This window comes from Erythrolamprus reginae, chromosome Z (genome assembly GCF_031021105.1).
Source record: "Erythrolamprus reginae isolate rEryReg1 chromosome Z, rEryReg1.hap1, whole genome shotgun sequence".
NCBI lineage: Eukaryota > Metazoa > Chordata > Lepidosauria > Squamata > Dipsadidae > Erythrolamprus > Erythrolamprus reginae.
The window spans coordinates 117,427,786-117,453,373 of record NC_091963.1 but is presented as its reverse complement, the minus strand read 5'-3'; the positions used below and the strand labels follow the sequence as shown (position 1 = coordinate 117,453,373).

At 42.1% G+C, this 25,588-nt stretch overlaps 1 protein-coding gene across 1 annotated transcript in view; it reads left to right on the top strand.

Moving 5' to 3' along the window:
* The window catches only part of CCDC47 (coiled-coil domain containing 47), a 35,454-nt gene that overhangs the window by 1,635 nt on the left and 8,231 nt on the right, over positions 1-25,588 (top strand). The window contains exons 2-11 of the mRNA XM_070729002.1: positions 4,829-5,088; positions 7,032-7,139; positions 8,063-8,237; positions 9,553-9,674; positions 13,641-13,706; positions 15,786-15,887; positions 19,678-19,788; positions 21,599-21,684; positions 23,622-23,680; positions 24,447-24,556. Coding sequence (XP_070585103.1) covers positions 4,834-5,088; positions 7,032-7,139; positions 8,063-8,237; positions 9,553-9,674; positions 13,641-13,706; positions 15,786-15,887; positions 19,678-19,788; positions 21,599-21,684; positions 23,622-23,680; positions 24,447-24,556 — 1,194 coding nt within the window. The 5' untranslated portion in view covers positions 4,829-4,833. The remainder of the gene's footprint in view (positions 1-4,828; positions 5,089-7,031; positions 7,140-8,062; positions 8,238-9,552; positions 9,675-13,640; positions 13,707-15,785; positions 15,888-19,677; positions 19,789-21,598; positions 21,685-23,621; positions 23,681-24,446; positions 24,557-25,588) is intronic.

Here is a 25,588-nt window from a genome sequence, read left to right as displayed (position 1 = left end):
CAAGTATATTCTGGTGTCAGGACTACTGAGAAACCTCATCATGTTGTTTTAAAAAAATATAATCTAGTGGTCTGTTAATTATAGTTAAAATAGTGGCCATTGAATGTATAACACTCTTCAGTAGATTACTAGCATATGTAGGTTATTGTGCCAATAGAATGATTTGATTCTCAGCTCAAATCCCGAGGTGGTTACAAAGGTCAATGAGTTGGACTGATATTTTTTTCCACTTCTCCATTTTCCTGTTATTTCTTATGCTACCATTATGTTGTATTATGTTATATATCAAGAAATAGGTTTTACAATTTTCAAGAAGAATTTTAAAACAATGAATTGTGAATTATTTTTTCAGTGACAAAGCTAGGGCATATACACATTTTTAAAAGGATAATGTAAGTGCATATCACCTGACTCTCTATATTTTTTTTTAATTTCACAATTTTCCATATTATGACAAATGGCCACATAGTATAATCACAGTTTAGATTGAGTGAGAAGAAAAGCCCAATTGTGTACATACAGTCTTCAACTACAACTGGTTACTTAAAAGCCATTCAAAGTTACAAAACTTTGGGGGAAATGGATTTGTTTAAAGATCATGGTATTCACTAAATGACTATTGTAAAAAACAATGGTAAATTCAAATCCAGTCACATGGTACCTTGACTTATGACTGAAATTTGGGCTCAGTTATTATTGTAAACCAAGGACTACCTGTATCTCAATTGTAGCACAACTTTTTTTTTCTGTCTCAGTGTCCAGAGGTGCAGACCAGGAAGAAAAGACCAGGCTGAGGTTTAACTCTAGCAAGACCAAATGGCTTTAGGCATCATCTAGATCAGTGTTTCCCAACTTTGGCAACCTGAAGATATTTGGACTTCAACTCCCAGAATTCCCCAGCCAGCAAATGCTGGCTGGGGAATTCTGGGAGTTGAAGTCCAGATATCTTCAGGTTGCCAAGGTTGGGAAATACTGATCTAGATCTGGACATTTTTCCTTTTTAGTTCTGAATGGAGTTGTAAAGATATAGCTAGGATGACTGTTGCATAAATCCATGTTGTGCCAAATGGGTCCATTACGTGATGAAGAAACCCTGTTCATAGTCACTCACACTTTAGTGACCTTGCATTTTAGAATATTGCAGTGCACATTATATGGGGCTTTATTTGAAAACCACTCTGAACTCCATTTTCCCTTGGTTGCCAAAAGTGTACGCACACACTATTGCGCCTGCGCGAGTGCCCACACCCATAATTTAATGCCTGGAGAGAGTAAAAACTGCCAGCCCATATCCCAACTTCTGGTGGCCCGCAGGCGCGTTTTTCACCCTCCCCAGACTCAAGAGGCTTCCCTGGAGCCTGAGGAGGGCAAAAACGCCCTCCTCCATCCCCCCCAGAGGCCCTCTGGAAGCCGAAAATGCCCTCCCAGAGCCTCTGTGCAAAAATCTGCACACATGCATGCTGGACCTGAGCTAGGGCAACAGCTCATGTGCCGACAGATAGGACTCCAGGTACCACCTGTGGCACCCGTGCCATAGGTTCGCCATCACTGATCTACAGAATATTCCTGACAGAACAATTAATCAGTGGAATAATTTGCCTCCAGAAGTTGTGAATGCTCCAACATGGGGCGTTTTTAAGAAGATGTTGTCTGAAGTGGTGTAGGGTTTCCTGCCTAAGCAGGGGTTTGGACTAGAAGACTCCTTCCAACTCTGTTATTCTATTCTATTCTGCTCCATTCATTGGATTTGTATATGATGTTTTATTGTTGTGAGCCGCTCCGCGTCCTCGAAGGGGCGGCATACAAATCTAATAAATTATTATTAATTATTATTATTATTATTATTATTATTATTATTATTATTATTATTATTCCATTCCAGAAGGCACTGGTATGGGGCAATAGTGGGTTCTAAAACCCTTGCTACCGGTTCGCTCGCTCACGACACTTCTATGCATGCACAGAAGTGTCCTGAGTGGATGGGCGAAGCCTCCTGCCGCCAGCGCTATCGGTTCACAGAACCGGGCCGAACCAGGAGCAACCCACCACTGGTGTGTGGGGTGGGGGGTACACATGGGTATGTTTATTGTTGCATAAACTGCACTGGTTGCCAATGAGATTCCAACGCCATTCAATATTTTTTGTAGTCACTTGAAAAGTCCTTAATAGAACAAGATGTGGATATTTGCATGATTATTTGTATCTAATTATCTCTGCTGTTTCAACAAAACTCAAAGAGTTGGCATGTTCCAGGCCTCGTTAATTAAACAGCATCATCTCATGGGATCAGGGGACGTGCATCCTCAGTTGCTAGGGATTCTCTGTTACCATGCCTTCCCTATTGTACAACATTCCCCTTGAAATTTGGATGGTCTGAGTCCTGCTAGCCTTGAAGAAAAATCCTTGAAGGAACTGCCCAGGATATTATACAAGCCAATAATGTTTTAAACGTGAATTGCATTCTGTGTGTTATTTAATGATTTCCTTTGTATTTTTTAAATTAAAAAGTATCTGTTAATTGTCCAAAGTTGCATGATAAGGAACCATGCAATCTGAAATAAATAAATTATGTTTTTGAAGTACAGGCAGAATAGGTTTGCATTATGTATATTCAATATGAGACAAGTAGTTTGGGTTTGGCATGGATATACTTATTAATGTGTTTATTTAGATTTATTTATTTAATGCTTGCAGACACGTATTTTAAGCATCTCTACAACAGATATGAAGCATCTTCCTTGCCTCCGGGCATATCAATCTAACATAATAGTGCTATATTGATTTATTTGGTTCTTTTTGTTAGTTTTTATTATTTTAAATGTGGTTTTATATTCTGTAAGCCTCCTTGAGTCACCATGGGCGAATAGGCGGCAACATTAAATATTTATTTATTTATTCATTTATTTATTTGACTTCTATGCCGCCCAAACCTGAAGGACTGCATAGATAGATAGATAGATAGATAGATAGATAGATAGATAGATAGATAGATAGATAGATAGATACTGGTAGGTAGGTAGCTAGGTAGATACCGGTAGGTAGGTAGGTAGATTGGTAGGTAGATAGATACTGGTAGGTAGGTAGCTAGGTAGATACCGGTAGATAGGTAGGTAGGGAGAGAGAGAGAGAGAGAGAGAGAGATACCGGTAGACAGATAGACACCGGTAGATAGAGAGATAATAAACAAACAAATAAAGCAGTTCAGGAATTCCAACAGTCAGATTAAGAGTAGGAATCCTTTTGTTATTAAAGCATGAGAAATTTAAAAAGTGTGGAGTCATTGCTAATTTATTACCCTCAGATATATTGTACTAGTTCACATATTATCCTACCATCAAAACGTGGGTACGGATTTCTGATAAACTTAATCCCAAACTTGAGAAACTAGATGTGAGATAGCAATTAAACGAAATTTTAAAAAAACTTAAAAAACAAAATACATATGATTACTGGTTGTCTGAGTCTGTTCCATCTTAAATGGTTCATATCCACAAGGCTCAGAGGTAGTAAAATTCTTACTCTTTCATTGAATTCACAGCAAAAGATAGCTGTGCTAATGTTTTATTACTACAAATTTAATTGGGGGGGTGAAGTTTGTGTGCCTGTACTATGCTTTAAGTCAGGTAGAGGTAAATAAATAAATAAATAAATAAATAACAATGATCATTAAACCCCAGATAAATCACACATTTTCAGTAATCCATAGGACTAGTTAATCCTTCTGTTTATCTTTTCTCATAAGGCAGTTGTAAAGAAAATAGGGAATCTGGGATATGAACTGTATTATTTTATTTGTAGCATATCTGCTGTTTCTCTATTAATATAAGCTCCAGACTAAGTTCTAGTCCCACTTTAGGGTTTTAACCCTTTTATCTGTTAAAGTACTTATCTAATGTTTTCTCTTGGCAAAGTCACTCACCTGCTTTCTTCACATTCTCCAGCATTTCACTTAAGAATCCTTTTCCCAGTTGACTCCAATCTATCTAATTTAATCCTGCTGTTTGTGGCCACCGCAGCTAGGACGACACTTGACATCGTCTTCCGTTTACTGCAGGCCAAGAGGACAAAGCTGGGTCCCTGGGGCATTTGCCGCCCCCTCCCCCAGCTTACCAGCAGGCGCCTCTCTTCCCCACCCCTACAGGGTGGTTCTGACCCGGTTCTGGCCAAACCGGGTCTCCTAACAGCACAGATATTGTGATTCCCCAGCGGAGTACAAGGAACTCCGTAGCACCATGGTGTTGGCCACGCCACTTCTCCCGAGTTTTATCCAGCTTGATCTAGTAGTTAAACTCCAGACTAGAAACTCTTGAAAGTAAATTCTAGTCTCACTTTAGGGGCAAAAGTCATCAGGGTTGTCTTGGGAAAGAATTTGTCTTGAGTTATATGCAAAAATAATAAAGACAAAAATTTTTAAAATTCCTTAAATTAAAAAAAAAATCTAAAACTAAATAATTTTCTCAAAATATCATTATCCAGTATGGAAAAGATGCCCAGAAATCTAATTCAACATTTGTAAAGTCACTTCTTGTCTTTATTACAGAACTATTGTGGTCTTTTCATATAATACTAGAGTAAATTCAAGATAGTTACAATAAGATATTATTCTGTGAAATGCATTATTAATTATTGGGGTTTAGTTCCACAACTTGTTACGATTCTCCTTAATCTTATTTAAGTATTGCATTTTTGAAAGAAACACAATTACTGACCGCACACTTTTTCTTGTTTGTTTTAAATTTTTTCACTACTATATTAAAATACAAGATTTTGAACTTGAAAAATTTTAGACCTTTGCTATTTTTTATTTATTGAGTCTTTTCTTCCCCAGCAACAATGAGAAGTTGGTGGGTTTTGGTGACTGCGTTCTTAATTCTATGGGGCGTTTCTTCAGCCAAATTTGAGGAGTTTGATGATGATGACTTAGTGGAATATGATGACAATGATTTTGCTGAGTTTGAAGATGTGATTGAAGCCACAGAATCTCCCCAGCGGATTGTTACAGGGGAAGAGGAAGAGGAAGAGGAGGAAGCCACGGTAGAACTTGAAGGACAAGATGAAGGCCTTGATTTTGAGGATGCTGATGGGCAGGTGATATGAGAGGAAGGTCTTAACTTGTCTTTTTTCTTTTGGTGCAAAGAGATAAAATTTGTAAGACTGTCTACTAGGAAATCTAATTATACTGTCTATTTTCTTTAGTTCGTGTGTTTCTGTGGTACATATCTTATATAAACTCCATAAAATTTAAGCAATTGTATAAAGCTTGACATAGTATCAGTATTAATTGGCTAGTTTCTTTAGTAAAATAAGTTTTTGATTTCAAAAAAATCAGCAAGGAAACTTGTGTTGAAGAGTATCATAGAATCCTGGAGTGAATGGCAGTGAATCTATAATGTGTGTAGTCTCATCTGATTTATACATAATTATTGTAATCTAAGGAGTTTTGGAACATCAGATATATATATACATATACATATATATATATATATATATATATATATATATATATACACATACATACACATACATACATACATACAAACAAGCATGCATACATACATACATACATACATCCATACATACATACATACAGTATCCCAAAGTCTGCAAGAAGAACATCAGGGATGTAAGCAAAGGAATGGGATCAATTTTTCTCTCTTTAATGGAAGTTATAGATTTTTTTTTAAGTTCAATGTAGATACTTTAGGAAGTTTACTCGATAATTAAAATAGCTATTGTACAGTTTATTTAATGTAAGAAAAGAACTGTCATAAAACAGAAATCTCTGCTGAATTTTAAAGGTACAATCATGCCTGTCCATGGGCTTTAGCATCTTTATTAAAATAATTTTCTATGATTTTCGGCACTCTGAGCATGCGCAGAAGGAAAATCATCCTTCTGCACATGCTCAGAAGCAAAAGCACGTTGCGGATGTATGTGCACGCAGCGCACCGGTAGGAAAAGTTAAGCAACCCACCCCTGCATTGATGTATACAGGAAACCTACACACATAGATCAGTATTTATATTTTCATTCTTACCATTAAGTGGAGCACAAACACAGAGTAATCAGAACCTTATACCACTGTATTGAAGTTGTGCTAACCAGCAGAGGGAAAAGAGAAGGAACAAAAACACATTAAAGAAGGTCTCCGAACTTGTGGCTCTGCTAAATGGATCTTCATCAAATCCATAAAAAAGATATGATTAAGATCAAATGAAAAACAGGAGCTCCTTCATAACAGGCAAAAGAGAGAACAGCAGTGTTGTTGTTCCCTACAATTTATGTTGTAGCAACACAAGATATGTGCACATTTTAAACTCACGAATATAATAAGGCAGAAGCTTGTCCAGCTTAAGGGCAAAACACACACACACAAACAATGTGGTATATGCAGTACATTGCAGCAAGATATGTGCAAATCTGTACATTGGAGAAACAGAATAACCACTTTATAAAAGTGTGGCACAATAGAGAATAAATTCATCAGGACAAGATTCAGCAGTCAATCTTCATTTGAAAGGTCACTGTTTTGAACACAGCACAGTTCATATTCTACACAAAGAGGACCGCTGGTTTGAAAGTGTGATTAAAGGGGCCATCTAGGTTAAAACTGAACGGCCTTTTCTCAACAGAGAGGCAGGGGTATGACGCTAACTATCTCCTATTTACAATTCAGTGCTTTCAGCAGTCCCAAGAAAGTTCCACACCCATTTTACATTCAGGTTACTCTGAGGAAATAGATAAACCCCCAAGTGGCCTCAATGACTCTCAGACAACTAACACAAATGACTGACCCTCAAAGGCTAACAAGCAGATGACTGCAAAGGCTATAAATCCTTCCATTCCCCTACAGTCAGTTAAAACTGGACAAGTTTCTTGGATGAGAAGTGAAACATTTTCAGAGAAAAACTCAAGAAAGTCCAATTGCAGAAAGCAGAAGATAGCTATATTTTTAAAAGTCAGTGATTTACTATCTCATTTTCCTGAAACAATGGATTGTTTTTTTGGTATATTTTGCCTCCTTATTGCAGGAAAGTGATACAGAAAGTGAGCCATATGATGATGAGGAATTTGAAGGTTATGAAGAAAAACCTGATGCATCTCTTGGCAAAAATAAGGATCCTATTACTATTGTTGATGTACGTGAACATTATGAAAAGTTCTATGTGATCACTAATTAATGTCTCGTATTAGGTTTTCTCCTGAACTTTTTAAATTAAGGCTGCAATCATAAATGTCTTGGATTAATCTCTTTGAATGAAATAGGGGTAGATGTTCTCTGAGTGCATGTGTATATGTGTGTACAGAAGCCCCTACTTACCTCTTTCCCTCCCCCTCCTCTGCATGTGTAATTTATGCTAATTTATGTTTTTCCTTTGCCCGAACTCTTCAAAAATATTAGAACTTTTCTTGGTAGACTTTAATTGGTTGATAAATGGAGGTGACAGAGGGAAGTGGGTTTATTCCAAAGGTTATTATAAACCCTGGTAAACACCGATATTCATAGCATCACTCCGTATTTGGACATTATAACTAAATAACAAAGTCTAGATGCTTAAAGCCTTGCGGTATTATAGTAAATCATAAATATGATCCAAATGACACAGTATAATCAGATAAATTTTAAGAAAATTCTCAACTGCAGTATTTCAGCATTAAGGAATCCTCGGTGCTCTCTGAGCTTGGTAGTTCTTGCAGACATTTCATTACCCAAATTAGGTAATATCATGTGTGCTATTGGGTAATTTGGGCAATGAAGTATCTGTAAGAAAACAGCCAAGCTCAGAGAGTAGCAGACACTTCATTTCACCCCTGAACTATAAATATTCTATTGTTATTTCAGCAGTATTCAATGGCATTTCAGAGGATTAAAATACACTTATGGGAAGAATAGATTATGTTGATTTAGTATTTTTCTCTGTGCCTGGAATTAGAATTGCTGATTGCTAAATTAATAAAACTTTAATGTTGATTATAATTAGGAGGCCAAGAATTGGGTTGGGAATGGTTTTTTTCTCTTGCTTAAATGAAATACCTTTTAACAAAAGTTCAAACTCATCAGGTGCCTGCACATCTTCAAAATAGTTGGGAGAGTTACTACATGGAAATTTTAATGGTGACAGGACTTCTTGCTTATATTATGAACTATATAATTGGAAAGAATAAGAACAATCGTCTGGCCCAGGCCTGGTTCAGTAGTCATCGAGAACTACTTGAAAGTAACTTTGCACTAGTTGGTGAGTTGGTTTATGATTTATCCTTTTTTCCTATGAAAATAAAATTACAGACAAAACCCACAGATTCTTAGAGTTAGTGCAGTTCACGGTAGTATATATAATAATGTAGTTTTTGCAGGAGGAGGACTTAGAAAACAAGGAACATTAATTGGTATGTAGAATTAATCAGGTTTTAAATCTCCTTCAGAGCCTTCCTGTTGCTTGACTTAAAGTATGAAATGTATGCAATTACTATGATTTAGCATGAAAGAACTTGTTTGGGAGGATAGTGAGGAGAGGAACTGAGGCATTGAACACTAAATATTGGATGATTAATAGCAAAATTGAAATTGCATTGTTTAAACTTTATGGACTGAAGTTTATAGAAAGAATAAGAGACACAGAGAGAGTTTATTGTTATAGAGGATAGTGGCAGGCAAAATCATTAGATCACAAAGGAGTGAGAAAACACAGTGTGCAGTATTTTATGAGAATTATCCCAGCATTGTATAAAATGATGAAGTGGGATCAGTCAAAAGCAGATTAATTGAAAGAGAAGTTGTGGTAAAAGAAATACTTACCTAGGTAATACAAGTCATTTAAAGCTTTCAAGGTTCTTGCTGACACTTAGAAGAGGCTGAGAGACAACAACAAAGCAGGAATACTGTGATACCTCGTCTTACAAACGCCTCATCATACAAACTTTTCGAGATACAAACCCGAGGTTTAAGATTTTTTTGCCTCTTCTTACAAACTATTTTCACCTTACAAACCCACTGCCACCGCTGGGATGCCCCACCTCCAGACTTCCGTTGCCAGCGAAGCACCTGTTTTTGTGCTGCTGGGATTCCCCTGAGGCTTCCCTCCATGGGAAACCCCACCTCCAGACTTCTGTGTTTTTGTGATGCTGCAGGGGAATCCCAGCAGCACAAAAACAGGCGCTTTGCTGGCAACAGAAGTCCGGAGGTGGGGTTTCCCAGCAAGGGGGGCCTCAGTGAAATCGCAGCATCGCAAAAACACAGAGGTCCGGACATGGGATTTCCCATGGAGGGGAGCCTCAGGGGAATCCCAGCAGCACAAAAATGGGCGCTTCTGCTGGCAAAAGGGGTGAATTTTGGGCTTGCACGCATTAATCGCTTTTCCATTGATTCCTATGGGAAACATTGTTTCGTCTTACAAACTTTTCACCTTAAGAACCTCATCCCGGAACCAATTAAGTTTGTAAGACAAGGTATCACTGTATTTGAATAGTGTGTTGCAGTAACTTTCTCTCTCTGGGAATATCAGCTCAGTATAAATAATAAATGTCCATTATTGGTATATTCTTTCTTTCAAGGTGATGATGGCACAAACAAAGAAGCCATAAGTACAGGCAAACTGAACCAAGAGAATGAACATATCTATAATTTGTGGTGTTCCGGTAGAGTGTGTTGTGAAGGCATGCTTATACAACTCAAGGTATAAGAAATTCCAACTCTAGCAGTGGATTATTTTGCAGTAAACCAAAGAAGTTCCTGGAATGCCAATTGTTTGCAAATAGCAACAATACAGTGATCTCCCGATTATCGCAAGGTTCCGTTCCAAGACCCCTCGCGATAATCGATTTTTCGGGATGTAGTGGTGTGGAAGTAAAAACACCATCTGCGCATGCGCATGCGCGCCCCTTTTTCCATGGCCGCACATGCGCAGATGGTGGAGTTTGCGTGTGGGCGGCGGGGAAGACCCAGGGAAGGTTCCTTCGGCCGCCCAACAGCTGATCTGCTCCGCAGCGCGGCAGCAGCGAGGAGCCGAAGATGGGGTTTCCCCGTTGCCCAGGCAACGGGGAAACCCCATCTTCGGCTCCTCGCTGCTGCCGCGCTGCGGAGCAGATCAGCTGTTGGGCGGCCGAAGGAACCTTCCCTGGGTCTTCCCGCCGCCCAGGCAAAGGGGAAACCCCAAGATCGCTTGCCGCTTGCCCGTTCCCCCGCCCGCCCGGTTGCTCGCTTGCCGCTCGAGAGCAAGAGGGGGAGAGATAGAGAAAGAGAGAGAAGGAAAGAAAGAGATGAGAGAGGGAGGAAGAGAGTGTGAGAGAGGAAGAAGCAAGATAGAGAAAGAGAGAGAGAAAGAAAGATGAGAAAGGAAGGGAGTGACGTCATCGAGTGGAAAAATCACGATATAGCGTTTCGCAATGATCGAGATCGCGAAACTCGGGGGATCACTGTATTACTTTTCTCTGTAATAGAAAAGAAAAACTGATGAAAAGAAAAAATGTGTATAAAAAAAGAAAAACAATGCAAGCATTCATTCAACAATGCAAGAATGTTAAAATGTTAAAAAATTGAAACTTTGGAGCCAGAAGAAGTTATTATTCTGACATTGGGGAAATCATAGATGGCAGATAACTGCTCTCAGAGATAGAGATTTTGAAAACGAAGGTTTTATCTTCCAGGGCCTATGTTGAGAATCTCAGACTGTAGGCACATAAAGTGAGCTGGCTGAGATATAGCATTAGTCTTGAAGGTTCAGCAGCATACAAATTTAATAATTAAATACTGTGCAAAGAATTTCAATATTTAAGGCTGAACTGTATGTTAGAAAAAGAGGAAGGTAGTTCAGTTGTGCAAGAACTGGTATTATATAGCTAGTCATAGCTAACAACAGTATCTTGAATTTGCAGTATCTGAACTGTGTGTAGAGTACTCTTACATTTACTGAACTGCTAAAGCTCATTTTGTTGATAGTAATTAGTGTTGGGCGAACCCAACAAAGTTCAGGTTCGGCCAAACTTGGTGACGGAGTTCAGGTAAGTTCACCGAACCCGAACCCCAACACTTCTGGCCCCGCCCTCCCATCTTCCGCCAAAGCAGCCCGCGGCTGCCTGTCTCCTTTTATTTCTTGCGGAAAAGGCTCGGAGGCCGCAGCCACAGGCTGCCCTATGCAATAGGCGCAACAGGGGGGGAGAGCCGTGCTGCCTCTGAGCCCAAAATTTCCCCACCTCGGGATTGGCGCTGCAAGCAAATGAGGCAGGGAATCCCATTTGCTTGCCGCCCAGGCTGGGATTCCGGGGGCGGGGCTTTGACGTCACGGAGACTCCTTCCTGGCCCGTGGCTTTATTTCCTCAACTCCCCTGTTTCGGCCCTGCCCAGGAAGGAGTCTCCGTGACGTCAAAGCCCCGCCCCTGGAATCCCATCTTGGATGGCAAGAAATGGGATTCCCCGCCTCCTTTTGCTTGCAGTGCCATTCCCCAGGCGGGGAAATTTTGGGCTCAGCAGCAGCACAGTTTCCCCCCCCCCCCATTGCACTCCAAAGAGTGCCGGGGTGAGCTAAGGCTTCCCTGGGCAATGGGCGCAACGGGGGGAGAGCCAAGCCACCTCTGAGCCCAAAATTTCCCCACTTTGGGAATGGCGCTGCAAGTAAAAGGAGGCCGAAACAGGGGAGTTGAGGAAATACAGCCACGGGCCAGGAAAGAGCCGGGTAGGACCCGTCAGCTTGCTTGGCAACGTGGCCGATTCTATTGGGAGGAAGAGTCGGTTCCTGTCCGCCTTTCTCCTCCCACTTTCTCCAGTGAGGAGTGATGAAGGAAGGCACGGAGCAGGTGAAAAAAAAGTGGGGCGATGACTGTCGCCTGCCAGCCTTCCTTCCCTGCGTGGTCTTTCTCCCACACACACACACCACACACCACACAAATACACATGCACCCTCTCTCACACACAACTTTCTCTCTCTCACACACACACACACACACACACACGCGCACACACTTTCATACACATATTTACACAAAACTCTCACACACACTCTCTCTCTCTCACACACACACACTCTCCCTCTCTCACACACACACACACTTTTGAAAACCACCAGCTAGAACACTCCCCCCCCCCCCAGTCTGTGGGAAATCCACGCCTCCCCTCCCTCTTTGTGCTCCAATAGTCCGCCTATAATCCAATAATTTATCCAATAATAATCCAATAATTTCCTTCCACCCTTTTAAAGCCCTCCTCCTCTCACCTCCCAACCGGACGACAGCTCCCCGGTGTTCGCCTTCCTCCGCCGCCACCGGTGCCCGGCTCCTCCTCCTCTTCACAGAAGATGACAGCCGGGCGGTGACGCAGAGGGTTGGAGAGTGGGGGGGGGGATTCCCCTCTGCCTGCCGCCCCTCCCATTTCCAAAGAGCGCTGGGGTGGACTTCAACTCCCAGAGTTCCTCAGCCAGCCAACCTCACTTTAAGACTTTGTGGACTTCAACTCCCAGAGTTCTTCAGCCAGCCAACCTCACTTTAAGACTTTGTGGACTTCAACTCCCAGAGTTCTTCAGCCATCCAACCTCACTTTAAGACTTTGTGGACTTCAACTCCCAGAGTTCTTCAGCCATCCAACCTCATTTTAAGACTTTGTGGAATTCAACTCCCAGAGTTCCTCAGCCAGCCAACCTCACTTTAAGACTTTGTGGACTTCAACTCCCAGAGTTCCTCAGCCAGCCAACCTCACTTTAAGACTTTGTGGACTTCAACTCCCAGAGTTCTTCAGCCATCCAACCTCATTTTAAGACTTTGTGGAATTCAACTCCCAGAGTTTTTCAGCCAGCCAACCTCACTTTAAGACTTTGTGGACTTCAACTCCCAGAGTTCTTCAGCCAGCCAACCTCACTTTAAGACTTTGTGGACTTCAACTCCCAGAGTTCTTCAGCCAGCTTCGCTGAGTCAGAGCCCTCCCTATCTCCACCTCCTGCCTACTACGGTGTTCGAGTGAATGCTGAACCTGAACACGGACTTTTTTAAAAGTCCGGGTTCAGCTTTGGCATGCCACACACCGCGCAAAGTTCTGCACGGACCCGAACTATGCAAGTTCGGATCGCCCAACACTAATGGTAATCTTAAATGGAATTAATGCTGGGCAGAATTGCTAGGTGCAGGTTGTTGTAAAACAAACCAAAAAACTGACTGCACAATGCACGTCTTCTACTCCACCCACTTTATCATGAAGGACATGGAAGCAAGTAAATAAAACTTATATCCCCTGAAATGGATCATTCCTTCCTCTAATCACTAAGGAAGATTAGGATTCCTAATTTCCCATGGAAAAAGACAGCATGATGCCAGAGTCCCAAGACAAAATTTTGTACTCTAATTTTGTTTACTTAAAGCTTCTCCTAGGTATGGATATTATAGATAGGCCCAATATATAATCTGGAGGTACATCTGAGCATATCTTGTCTTGCCTGATGTCTGGACTGGAGAAGTTAATTTTCACTATCTGGGTCCTTAATGTGTATCAGTGCCTTGAACTGTGGGAGAAAAGCAGCATAAAAATATATTAAACTCCAGAATGAATATTTTATACAAATCAATATTTTCACAGCAAGAAAACTTTTCATGTTCGTTGGACTAGGGGCCTGAATGGAAGGATGAGAAGTTCTCACACTTTTGCGCTTTTCACTTTTCAGTTTCTTAAGAGACAAGACTTGCTGAATGTTCTTGCACGCATGATGAGGCCAGCCTGTGATCAAGTGGTATGTGTTAATTTCATAATCAAAAATAGCTTGAGTGAATATATATTCATAACACTTGTTTGAATAGCTTATTAAAATTATAGGTCTGTATGTGTGATGCTTTTACTCTCACAGTGGGAGTCACTGCTTTCTGTTTTTTCTAACAAAAGTTCACAAATTGTAGCCCATATGGCTGCAAAAATAAGTTTTTAAATTTTTCGACATTTTCTTTTAAATCCCAGAAGCAGCATGTGCTTTAGTAGAAATTCAGAGTCAAAGCATGTGGGTTTTATCATCATGTCAGTTGGCACCAGAATAAGTATTTATATGCACATTTTATAATCAGAAGGGAGACTATTTTTTCCTGGGAAATGACCAGTATTATTCTGATGATATGCTGCAAATAAAAGTATCCCCTTGTTCAGGGATTATGACATCCCTGAACAAAGGATACCTATGACAGTACCTATTTGCAGCCATTACAGTGTCCCTAAAGTCATGTGATTATTTAGGCGCGTGGCGACTGGCTTGAAATTATGACATCACAGCATCTTCCGGTCATGTGACTGCCATTTGCAATCTTCTCCGCTAATTTCAAACAAACAGATTCAATGGGGAAACTCGCAGGAGGTTCCAACCACTTGAACATGGAATACTGAATACATGGGATGTGCCTAATGACGGCATTCGGGATTGTTTGTTCTCATAAATTGATGCAGTCACATGATATCAGCTTTACTACTGTGATGTTCAGCATTGGAATTCCTGTCCCAATGACTGTTGGTAAATGATCATTAGCGGTATTCTATAAAATGAACCAAAATGTTTCTTCCAGTTGCTAAATGCATGAGATGAGAAACTGTCTGCCTTTCTTGCCACTTTAAGACATTTGGTAGTTATTATTTTACTGAGAAAATTCTATAGTGTATTTGAGATATATAGTGATGTACCGGTGCCTGGAGGCTGTTAGGGTCTGGATGGGTGTCAACAGACTCAAACTCAACCCGGATAAGACGGAGTGGCTGTGGGTTTTGCCTCCCAAGGACAATTCCATCTGTCCGTCCATTACCCTGGGGAGGGGGGGAATTACTGACCCCCTCAGAGAGGGTCTGCAACTTGGGCATCCTCCTCGATCCACAGCTCACATTAGAGAAACATCTTTCAGCTGTGGCGAGGGGGGCATGTGCCCAGGTTCACCTGGTGCACAACTTGCGGCCCTATTTGGACTGGGAGTCACTGCTCACAGTCACTCATGCCCTCATCACCTCGAGGCTTGACTACTGCAATGCTCTCTACATGGGGCTACCTTAGAAGGGTGTTTGGAAACTTCAGATCGTGCAGAATGCAGCTGCGAGAGCAATCATGGGCTTCCCTAGGTATGCCCATGTTACACCAACACTCCACAGTCTGCATTGGTTGCCGATCAGTTTCCGGTCACAATTCAAAGTGTTGGTTATGACCTATAAAGCCCTTCATGGCATCTGACCAGAATATCTCCACCTTCTGCCGCACGAATCCCAGCGACCGGTTATGTCCCACAGAGTTGGCCTTCTACAGGTCCCGTCGACGAAACAATGTCGTCTGGCGGGACCCAGGGGAAGAGCCTTCTCTGTGGCGGCCCCGACCCTCATGAATCTCTCCCCAGAGATTAGGATTGTCCCCACCCTCCTTGCCTTTCGCAAACTCCTTAAGACCCACCTCTGTCGTCAGGCATGGGGAAATTGATTCCCCTGGGCCGTTTTCGCTTTGTGTATGGTTTGTATGAGATGCATGCTTGTTTTTTATATTAAGGGTTTTAAAGTATTTTTAAGTATTGGATTTGTATTGTTCTTGTTGTGAGCCCCTTGGAGTCGGCGGAGAGTGGCGGCATACAAATTGAATGAATGAATGAATGAATGAATGAATGAATGAATGAATGAATGAATGAATGAATATTCTCAGAATGATCCTGGAGCTGTCCTTAAGTTTGATCTAATCTTGGCTAAGTGGGCATTTGTTATTCGATTTATGCTTTTTGCCATATGATTAAAATATTATTTACTAGTGAGCCTTCCTAGGTAAAATAACCTACATGTGGCTATTATTACATGTGTTATCCAGCAAATAAAAGTTACTATGAATGATGATGATATGGACACCTACGTTTTCGCTGTTGGGACGAGAAAAGCCTTGGTACGGCTTCAGAAGGAAATGCAGGACCTGGTATGTATTGGAGCTATTGGAAGAACTTTGAAAAATTTGGTAGTTAAAGAAGGAAGATGAGGGAATTTTAATACTTAACATATTTTCTGGTGTATAAGACACACCGATGTATAAGACGCGCTGGTGTATAAGATGCACCTAGATTTTAGAGGAGGAAAACAAGGAAAGATGTGTTCTGAACCAAATGGTGTAATATTATATTGTTTAATAAAATACCAGCGTAGTAGAATACTTTTTACAACCATGTATACTTCTTAAAACCATGTATACTTTTTAAAATCATGTACAGTAATCCCTCGAGTTTCGCGATCTCAATCTTCGCGAAACGCTATATTGCGATTTTTAAAAAAATATTAATTAAAAAAAACCCCACTTCCGCGTTTGGCTTCAGGACTCAGCTGGGAAGCGGCGCGGCTGTTTTAAAAGGTCGCAGCCGGCCTGGGGGGCTTCCCAGCACCCCCCCGAACCCCCAACCTGGGTCTTCCCGGCCGCCCACGCAAAGGGGAAACCCCGGCTCCTCGCTGATGCCCGCCGCTCACCCGCCCGCCAGCAAGAGGGGGAAGACCCAGGGAAGGTTCCTTCGGCCGCCCAGCAGCTGATCTGCTCGGTAGCGCAGCAGCAGCGAGGAGCCGAATGGGGTTTCCCCTTTGCGTGGGCGGCGGGGAACGCAAACTCCACCATCTATGCATGCGCGGCCATAGAAAAAAAGGGCGCGCATGCGCAGATGGTGTTTTTACTTCCGCAACCCTACATCCCGAAAAATCGATTATCGCGAGGGGTCTTGGAACGGAACCCTCGCGATAATAGAGGGATCACCGTACACTTTTTAAAACCATGTACACTTTTTATTAACTTGACAGCTTCAAGGACTTCAAGCTTGTGGACCTGAACACCCAGAATTCTTCCACCAGTCATGCTATTTTAGGAATGGGAGTTGAAGTCCACGAGCCTTACTCTTGCCAGGCTTGAAGACCCTTGCACTCTTAACCCATAACTCAGGGGTCTTCAGATTTGACAGTTTAAAGACTAGTGGACTTCAACTCCCAGAATTCCTCCACCAGTCATGAGAGAAGGGTCTTTGCTGGAAGATAACACTCCACCCACCCACCCCCTAGCCACCCACCTGGGTTTCTTTCTTGGTTTGCTAAAACATGGAAGCCCAGTTTGCACTTTTGCCGGGGGGGGGGGCGAAAAAGCAAAGGGGGGGATCTACCCAAAGACCACACACACACACCGCCCCTCTAGGATGTTAGCCCAGACGCCACCCTCTCCCCACCGCCTTCCACCGCAGTTGGGACAAGGCTTTCCCGTGAGAGATGAACGTAGGGAAAATGTCTTTCGGGACCAGATGCTGGTCTCTTGTGGAAGATGCTTTCCCATCATATCACTCTCTCTCACACACACACACATACTCTCCCCTCCCTTCTTCTTCCCTTCAGCTTCCTCCAAAGCTTTTTTGAGCAGACGAGCGAAAACGCCTCTCTGAGGAGGACAGTTTCAGGGTCTGCCTTTCCTATCTATCTCCCTCCCTTTCCTCTGTCCCCAGTTTGGATGGCGGATAGGACGCTGGAGTGTGGGGCGTGTCGCTCTCCAACGCAATCCGTTGGATGCGCAGAGCACCGAGGGAACATCCACCCGCTTCTTGGCAGCTGCCGTCACGCACCCTCACCTCACCTGCCTCACTGCGATCTCCCAAAGGCAACCCCGAAGGCAGAAGATTGAGGTGGGGGCTGATGGAGCCGAGCCCCCTCGTGCCGGATGAACAGGGCCACCCCGCAGGCCTTCTCCATTAGCTGGATTGCACAGAGCGCCAAGGGGATGCCTGCCCGCTTCTCCTCAGCTGCTGCTGTGCACCCCCACCTCACCTGCCCGGTGGCAGGCGTTCCTTGCGGGGTCCCTGTTGGCACTGACCCCAGTTTGGATGGGGTCGGCTAGTCGCCACGGGCATCAGAACTGGAGTTAGTGCCGGCCAGGACCCTGCAAGGAACGCCCGCTGCTGGGCTGGTGAGGTGGGGGAACGCGGCAGCAGCTGAGGAGAAGCGGGCGGGCATCCCCTTGGCGCTCTGTGCAATCCAGCTAATGGAGAAGGCCCGCTGGGTGGCCCTGTTCGTCTGGCATGAGGGGGCTCGGCTCCATCAGCCCCCACCTCGCCGTGTTGTTGGTTGGCTCCTCAAACGAAAGCCCCCGGAGCTGCCTCAGCAGTTGCTGCTACCTCCATCGGGACTAGCTAACTTGGGCGGCATGCTCGCTTTCTCCCTGCCAGCTGTAGGCCCCGGGCAGCCACCTAGAAAGAGAGGTTTTGCTGCTGGTGCAATGCCCAGCACCCTGCCCATCCCTGGGGTCAAGCTGCCAGCCTTTTGCCGAGGGCTGCTGGGCGACCTCCACAACATTCAATGTATAAGACGCACCCAATTTTTAAAGCACCTTTTTGCAGTAAAATCGTGTGTCTTATACACCGAAAAATACGGTATATGATGCCTTATGAATGGTGTAGGACTATCTTAACTATATTTTGTGTTAACGCATTGCTTTCTCATAATTAAATGGATACAGTCTCTGAATTCACTCAATGTGTTTCAACACAGGACCATTTCAAATGTACAGGGTAGTCTTTTTTTTGGTTACAACGACAATTGCAAACAAAATTGTCATCACTAAGTGACACTGTCACAAAATGCAACATCATATAACCATACAGTTTAGCAACAGCAGTTCTGGTAATCCGAACAGCTGGCATTAGGTGAAGACCATGCAGTTTATTAAGCTAAAGGCTGACTTTCTGCCAGCTTCTATATTTATTGGATTTACATTATGGGGAAGGTATCATGTTCAAAACTCTTGAGCAGCAGTCATAATTCCCCTCATTCAGTGCTCTTGTAATTTTAAATAGTCATTGAACAAATAGCTCTAACCAAGGACTAACAATACCAAAGTTTGTTGCTACAGTAGCTCTATTGACGTGCGTGTTTTATTTCTCTCATGCTCTTGTACTCTCCAGTTTGTGAAGAAGTCTGATTTGCAATGTCAATCTAGCTAACTAACTTTATAGCTAAATTGGGAAGGGAAGCATTGTGTAGCTTGGTATGATATTAAAAGAAATTGTTATAACTTTTGGGAAAAGATCCTATGATTTAAAACCTCTATTGTAATTCTTTTTTAAACATGAAAAATTATGCTGGAATGTGAGATTTTTTTATTCCAGATTTAGTTCATCTCATGATCCCTAAAGGCAGCATAATATTTCTTGTGCAATCAAGCTACAGTGTTCCCTCACTTTTCGCGGGGGATGCATTCCGAGACCGCCCGCGAAAGTTGAATTTCCGCGAAGTAGAGATGCGGAAGTAAATACACTATTTTTGGCTATGAACAGTATCACAGGCCTTCCCTTAACACTTTAAACCCCTAAATTACAATTTCCCATTCGCATAGCAGCCATTTAGATTATTACTCACCATGTTTATTTATTAAAGTTTATTAAAAAAAATTATTAAAGGCGGACAAAAGTTTGGCGATGACATATGATGTTGTCGGGTGGGAAAAATTGTGATATAGGGAAAAAAACTGTGAAGAACTTTTTAATTAATATTTTTGAAAAACCGTGGTATAGATTTTCGCGAAGTTCAAACACACAAAAATTGAGTGAACACTGTATTATTCTTTCAGTTTAGCAGGGGCTTGTTCTAGCTGTTAGATTCCTAAATCACTTTCAGTTTGGATTAGGTTGATCAAATATTTAACTGTGCAAGGGATAACAGATATACTTTATAACATGGCAATTCCTTTTTGGCAGAGTGAGTTCTGCAGTGATAAACCCAAAACTGGGGCAAAGTATGGGCTCCCAGAAGCACTGGCTATCTTATCGGAAATGGGTGAGGTCACAGAAGGAATGATGGATACGAAGGTAATGTAAAATAGTTAAAATATTCAAGCTGCAATAATGCTCAATTCTCATGAGAACATCAAGAGTACAACTTTCCAAATTGCTGTGCATTGGAACATTCTTGTTTGTTTTGTTTATCTGTTTTAAAGTGAAATATTTTCTGTCTTGAATGGTTCTGAAAAACTTAGCAGTCAGTTTTGGAAATAAGCATATGGCTGTTGTATGTATTGTCATGTGGTTAAGCTGGAAGGAAAGGGTTACCTGAAATCGTGCTGTTCTATGAAGGTACTGACTAATTCTGATTAATTCGGTATTCTTAGTCCATTTGTCTCACAGTTTAATTATAAATAATGATTGTACACAGCATTTTCACAGACCCAAAGTCTGAATAGTTCAACTTGATTCCTTTTGCTGAAATATAATCAAATATTCCTAGAGAATTTCCTCTAGCGTGATATGAATTACATGATACCTTAATTTCAAATTTATGACGTCAATCTGATTGTTGATGCTTTGTTTTTTTACTGTTGATGAATCATTGCCATATCTCATCCATAGACAAAATTCATGACATTGTTTTGCTCCTAGACCTGTGGAATCCATTGCTGCTTAAAACCAACCTGTTTAGGTAGTTGAACCAAATAAAGAATAATAGGTCTGTCAGAGGAAATGAGCGCTAAATAAAATCTCCAATTCGAGAGATAGTTTACTGCTGATACTATCAGGAGAGACCATGGATGAATTTTTAGAACTTTGCCCTAATTCAGCAGGACTAATGTTGAAAGTATTATTAAATTGACGGTCTTGGCATATTCGGGTTTCTTCCCATGTAGGATTTGGAAATTTCTGGCGACGTTTCGACGAGGTCCCACTCGTCATCTTCAGGCTGGTGTTTCTGTCCTTGTTCTAGGGCGAACACAGCGAGACCTGAGCTGCCTTCCTTCTATAAATACTGGTGGCTGGGTGTGGTTTGATAGATAGTCCATGATTTATGAATCTTTCATTTGACATTATGCTGCGGGTGAATGAATGGTGGTTATAAGCAATCCTCGGAATTCTAGCTATCCTAGCACCCTTGTGGTCAAATGATCACAATCTGGGCACTTGACAGCAGGTTCATATTTGACAACTGGTTGCAGCACCCTGTGATCATCATTTGCAACCTTTCTTACCAGTTTCCCTGGAAAGTCAGTGGGTTACAGTGGCAGGAAAAGTCGCAAAATGTTGGGGTTAGTCTCTTCCCTCTGTACAATCTCCCCCAGCCCCTCTGCAGTTGTGCTAGTCATGCACACTTTTGCATTTTCTACAAGCCTCCCCGTGCCTCCCTCACACACCCTTCTTGCACTCTATCCCAGTGTTTCCCAGCCTTGGCAACTTGAAGATATTTGGACTTCAACTCCCAGAATACTCCAGCCAGCGAATGCACTGCTCTATCCCACCCAAACAGCAGCCATTTTCCTGTGGCTGATTTGCTTGCAAACTGCCTGGGATATTTAACTTTTGTGCTGGTATCCTAACTGACCTAGGTTTGTATAGCTGGAAGTACGTTTTGCTGCCTAACAGCTGGGATTCAGTTAATGACAGCAGTCAGGACTGCAAAGATTGTCATATTTAAGTTATGTACAGTAGTTGCATTTTATGACTGCATCACCTATGACTGAAACTCAGCTCCCAGCTGCCTTCATAAGTCAACAACTACCTGTATTGCGCATACACAGTGAAGGCAGAGAAATAGTTGCCAGCCTTTTCCAGTGGGGTGTGTGTGTGTGTGTATAAATATATATAAAAATGCTCCTATGTTTAATGTTTTAAATCTCTTTTATTTTGGTAGATGATCCATTTCCTCACACATTATGCTGATAAGATTGAGTCAATTCATTTTTCAGACCAGTTTTCCGGTCCAAAACTTATGCAAGAGTGAGTATGGCACAAGATATGCTTTTGGGTTTCCAAATGAATATTGCACTAAAATTTGCAAAAGGAAAATTAGAGGAGAAATTTAACTTAAGAACCATAGTCTGACATCTATTGTCTTGTATATTTCTGGTAGCAATAGTCATGAGTTGGGAATGACTATCCCTTCAGCAATAGAGCATGTTTTACAGTATGTTTAATAAAGAATTAGATATGTTTGAACAAGGACATTAAATAAAAGAGCACAATGTGAGCTCTACTTCTATCTCAACTATGAATACCTATTCTAACCATTGGAAAGATGAGCATTTGCAATGGATTCTCTCCCAGTAATTGTCCAGATGCCATTATAGAGTAGATAATATACATTTACAGCACGGGTGTCAAACTCGAAGTTTCACGTTGTTGTAATATGATGTTTTGGGACATTTTGGTCATTTGCAGTGCTGGGTTGGGTGTGGCCTACGCATGACGCATCTGAGCCACGGGCTATCATTTTGTCACCCTGGTTTATAGCATGTAACTATCACAAATGTTTACTACATGTAATTGTGGCAGGGTGCAGGCAAGTATCTGTTACTGCTTATTTCCTGCACAATAGATAAATCACTACGGCAGATCCTCTGCTGATGATGAAGGAGATCCTGCATTCCTTTATGCTGTTCTTTCTGCAGGGGAAGGATCTCTAAAGAGGGATCTTCTGGAGGACCTAATCTTTTAATAATAATAATAATAATAATAATAGTAATAATAGTAATAGTAATAATAATAATTTATTAGATTTGCATGCCATCCCTCTCCGAAGACTCGGGGCGGCTCACAACAATAATAAACAGTATACAATAAACAAATCTAATATTTAAAAGAAGAAGGAATATCTAAAAGTCCATTATATAAAACCATACAACACAAGCATACCATACATAAAACTATATAAGCCTGGGGGAGATGTCTTAGTCCCCCCGTGCCTGGCGGTATAAGGTGGGTCTTAAGCAATTTACGAAAGACAAGGAGGGTGGGGGCAGTTCTAATCTCTGAGGGGAGTTGATTCCAGAGGGCCGGGGTCGCCACAGAGAAGGCTCTTCCCCTGGGGCCCGCCAGATGACATTGTTTAGTCGACGGGACCCAGAGAAGGCCAACTCCGTGGGACCTTATCGGCCACTGGGATTCATGCAGCAGAAGACGATCTCGGAGGTATTATGGTCCGATGCCATGTAGGGCTTTATAGGTCATTACCAACACTTTGAATTGTGACCAGAAACTGAACAGCAGTCAGTGCAAGCCACGGAGTGTTGGAGAAACATGGGCGAAGCTAGGTAAGCCCACAATAGCTCTCGAGGCCGCATTCTGCACAATCTGAAGTTTCCGAACACTTTTGAGATAATGATCAGGGAAGCGGCTGCTAGATTTCTCTTCCTGATTTTCCAATGGGCTTTATAGTGGGAAGTTCTTCCAGAACTTCTAAGTGGGTTTTTTTTAGGCCCTAGAGCAGGGGTCTCCAAACTTGGCAACTTTAAGACTTGTGGACTTGAACTTCAACATTGCTAGCTGAGGAACTCTGGGAGTTGAAGTCCAGAAGTCTTAAAATTGCCACGGTTGGAGACCCCTGCCCCAGAGGAGGCTGAAAGACAATAACAAAACAGCCTAAATAATGGTTTCTAAAATGTTATTTTATTGACTTTTAATAAAACATATTAGTTACAAATGATGCTACCAGATTCCTGGGTTTTTGTTGCCATATATAAATTATTCTCCTTCTTCCAAGAAATTTTGCAATTTATAATATTGTAGGATAACCTTTTCCGTAAGGCTTGTGCAGTTTCACCCAATATAGGAGGCTACTAGGGAGTAACTTTCTACTGGTAGTTATTGCTGTTGCCATTTTTTGGTGGTCATTTTTAAAATCCCTTTTACCAGTGCTTCTTTTTGTTCTCACCCAGGGAAGGCCAGCCTTTGAAACTGCCTGAAACTAAAAAGACACTGCTATTTACTTTTAATGGTAAGAATAGGCTCCTGTTTTGAATAGCTTTCCTTAGGAAATATAGCATGTTACTTCGAGAGCATATTCCAGAATCAGAGTACAGTATAACGTGTAATCTGTTCTGATTAGCAGGTCTATTTTTAACATTTGCTTTGCTCCAGTTATAATTTGGCAGAAGGATGGGGTTAAAATACAGTTCAAGAAAGGAAAGATAGTGGATTTCTGTGAATCTTAACAAGGCTACTGTTGACTATTTAAAAACACCATAAGTTGCCTTGGCTGCCTAAAATTTAATATTAAGTAGAATGAATATCTCTTAATTGCTATAATTGTGAATTGCACTGTGCAGGAATTTCTACCATGTCAACATCTCAATAAAACTAACAAGTGTTACAGATAAATGAAGATTAGAATGATGGAGTGACTTTATTAAAAACTTAAAAGTTTCCCTTCCTGGAGTTGTCCATCGTATCTATCCTACATAGTTACAGAGTCCCTTGTTTTGCTCTTGCCTAGTTCTTAGAGTGAAGCTTATCAGTGTATGATGCAGTGAGTTTTGTTTTTCAGCCAGCTTGTCAAAGAGTCTGATGATGATTCAGGGTGATTCAGGAAAGCAAGTGAGTGGGCCAAGGCCACCCAAGGCCATCCCCTCAGGGATGACTAAATCTGGTCTTCTCAGTCCTTGTCCAAGACTTCGGCTACAACATCATGATGACTCTTTGTACACTCCTATAAGTTTTGATTCACAAGCAAGACTGAACATAAATGTCCTTCTTATTTATAGTACCAGGTTCAGGCAACACATCCCCCAAAGACATGGAAGCTCTGCTGCCTCTGATGAACATGGTTATTTATTCTATTGATAAAGCCAAAAAGTTCCGTCTGAATAGAGAAGTAAGTTTGATGTTAACCCTGTCTATCATTATGCCAATTGTAAATATATGCATGCCTCATAGAATGAAAATGTTTAAAACTGCATGCAATCCGTGTCCCATAATGTTTGTACAGTGATACCTGTCTTACGAACTTAATTGGTTCCAGGACGAGGTTCATAAGGTGCAAAGTTCGTAAGACGAAACAATGTTTCCCATAGGAATCAATGGAAAAGCGATTAATGCATGCAAGCCCAAAATTCACCCCTTTTGCCAGCCGAAGCGCCCGTTTTCGCGCTGGTGGGATTCTCCTGCTGGGATTCCCCTACAGCATTGCAAAATCCGGAGGTGGCGTTTCCCATGGAGGGAAGCCTCAGGGGATTTCCACCAGCGCGAAAATGGACGCTTCGGCTGGCAATGGAAGTCCGGAGGCGGGGCATCCCAGTGGCGGCAGCGGGTTCGTAAGGTGAAAGTAGTTCGGAAGAAGAGGCAAAAAAATCTTAAACCCCGGGTTCGTATCTCGAAAATTTCATATGACGAGGGGTTCGTAAGACAAGGTATCACTGTATTCCTTTCTGCTCTACCACCATTTCATTCCAAACAGCTGAACTGACCCAGCATCAATGTCCAGGCAACAGTTGGATGCATTCAGAAATGTTACAAAGTGAATAGGAAGTTGAAAGTCTTCTCATTTTAGTCTTTAGCAGTGGCCCCTCAAAACATGCCTTTTATAGTCTAGGACAGTGATAGCGAACCTATGGCATGGGTGCCAGCGGTGGCATGTGGAGTCATATCTGCTGGCACGTGAGCTGTTGCCCTAGCTCAGCTCCAACATGCATGTGTGTACTGGCCAGTTTATTTTTGGCTCACACAGAGGTTCTGGGAGGGCATTTTTGCCTTCCAAAGTACCTCCAGGGATATGGTGGAGAGCATTTTTACCTTCCCCCAGCTCCAGGGAAGCCTTTGGAATCTGGGGAGGGCGAAACATGAGCCTATTGGGCCCACCAGAAGTTAGGAAAAAGTCTGTTTCTGGCCTCCAGAGGTCCTCCAGGAG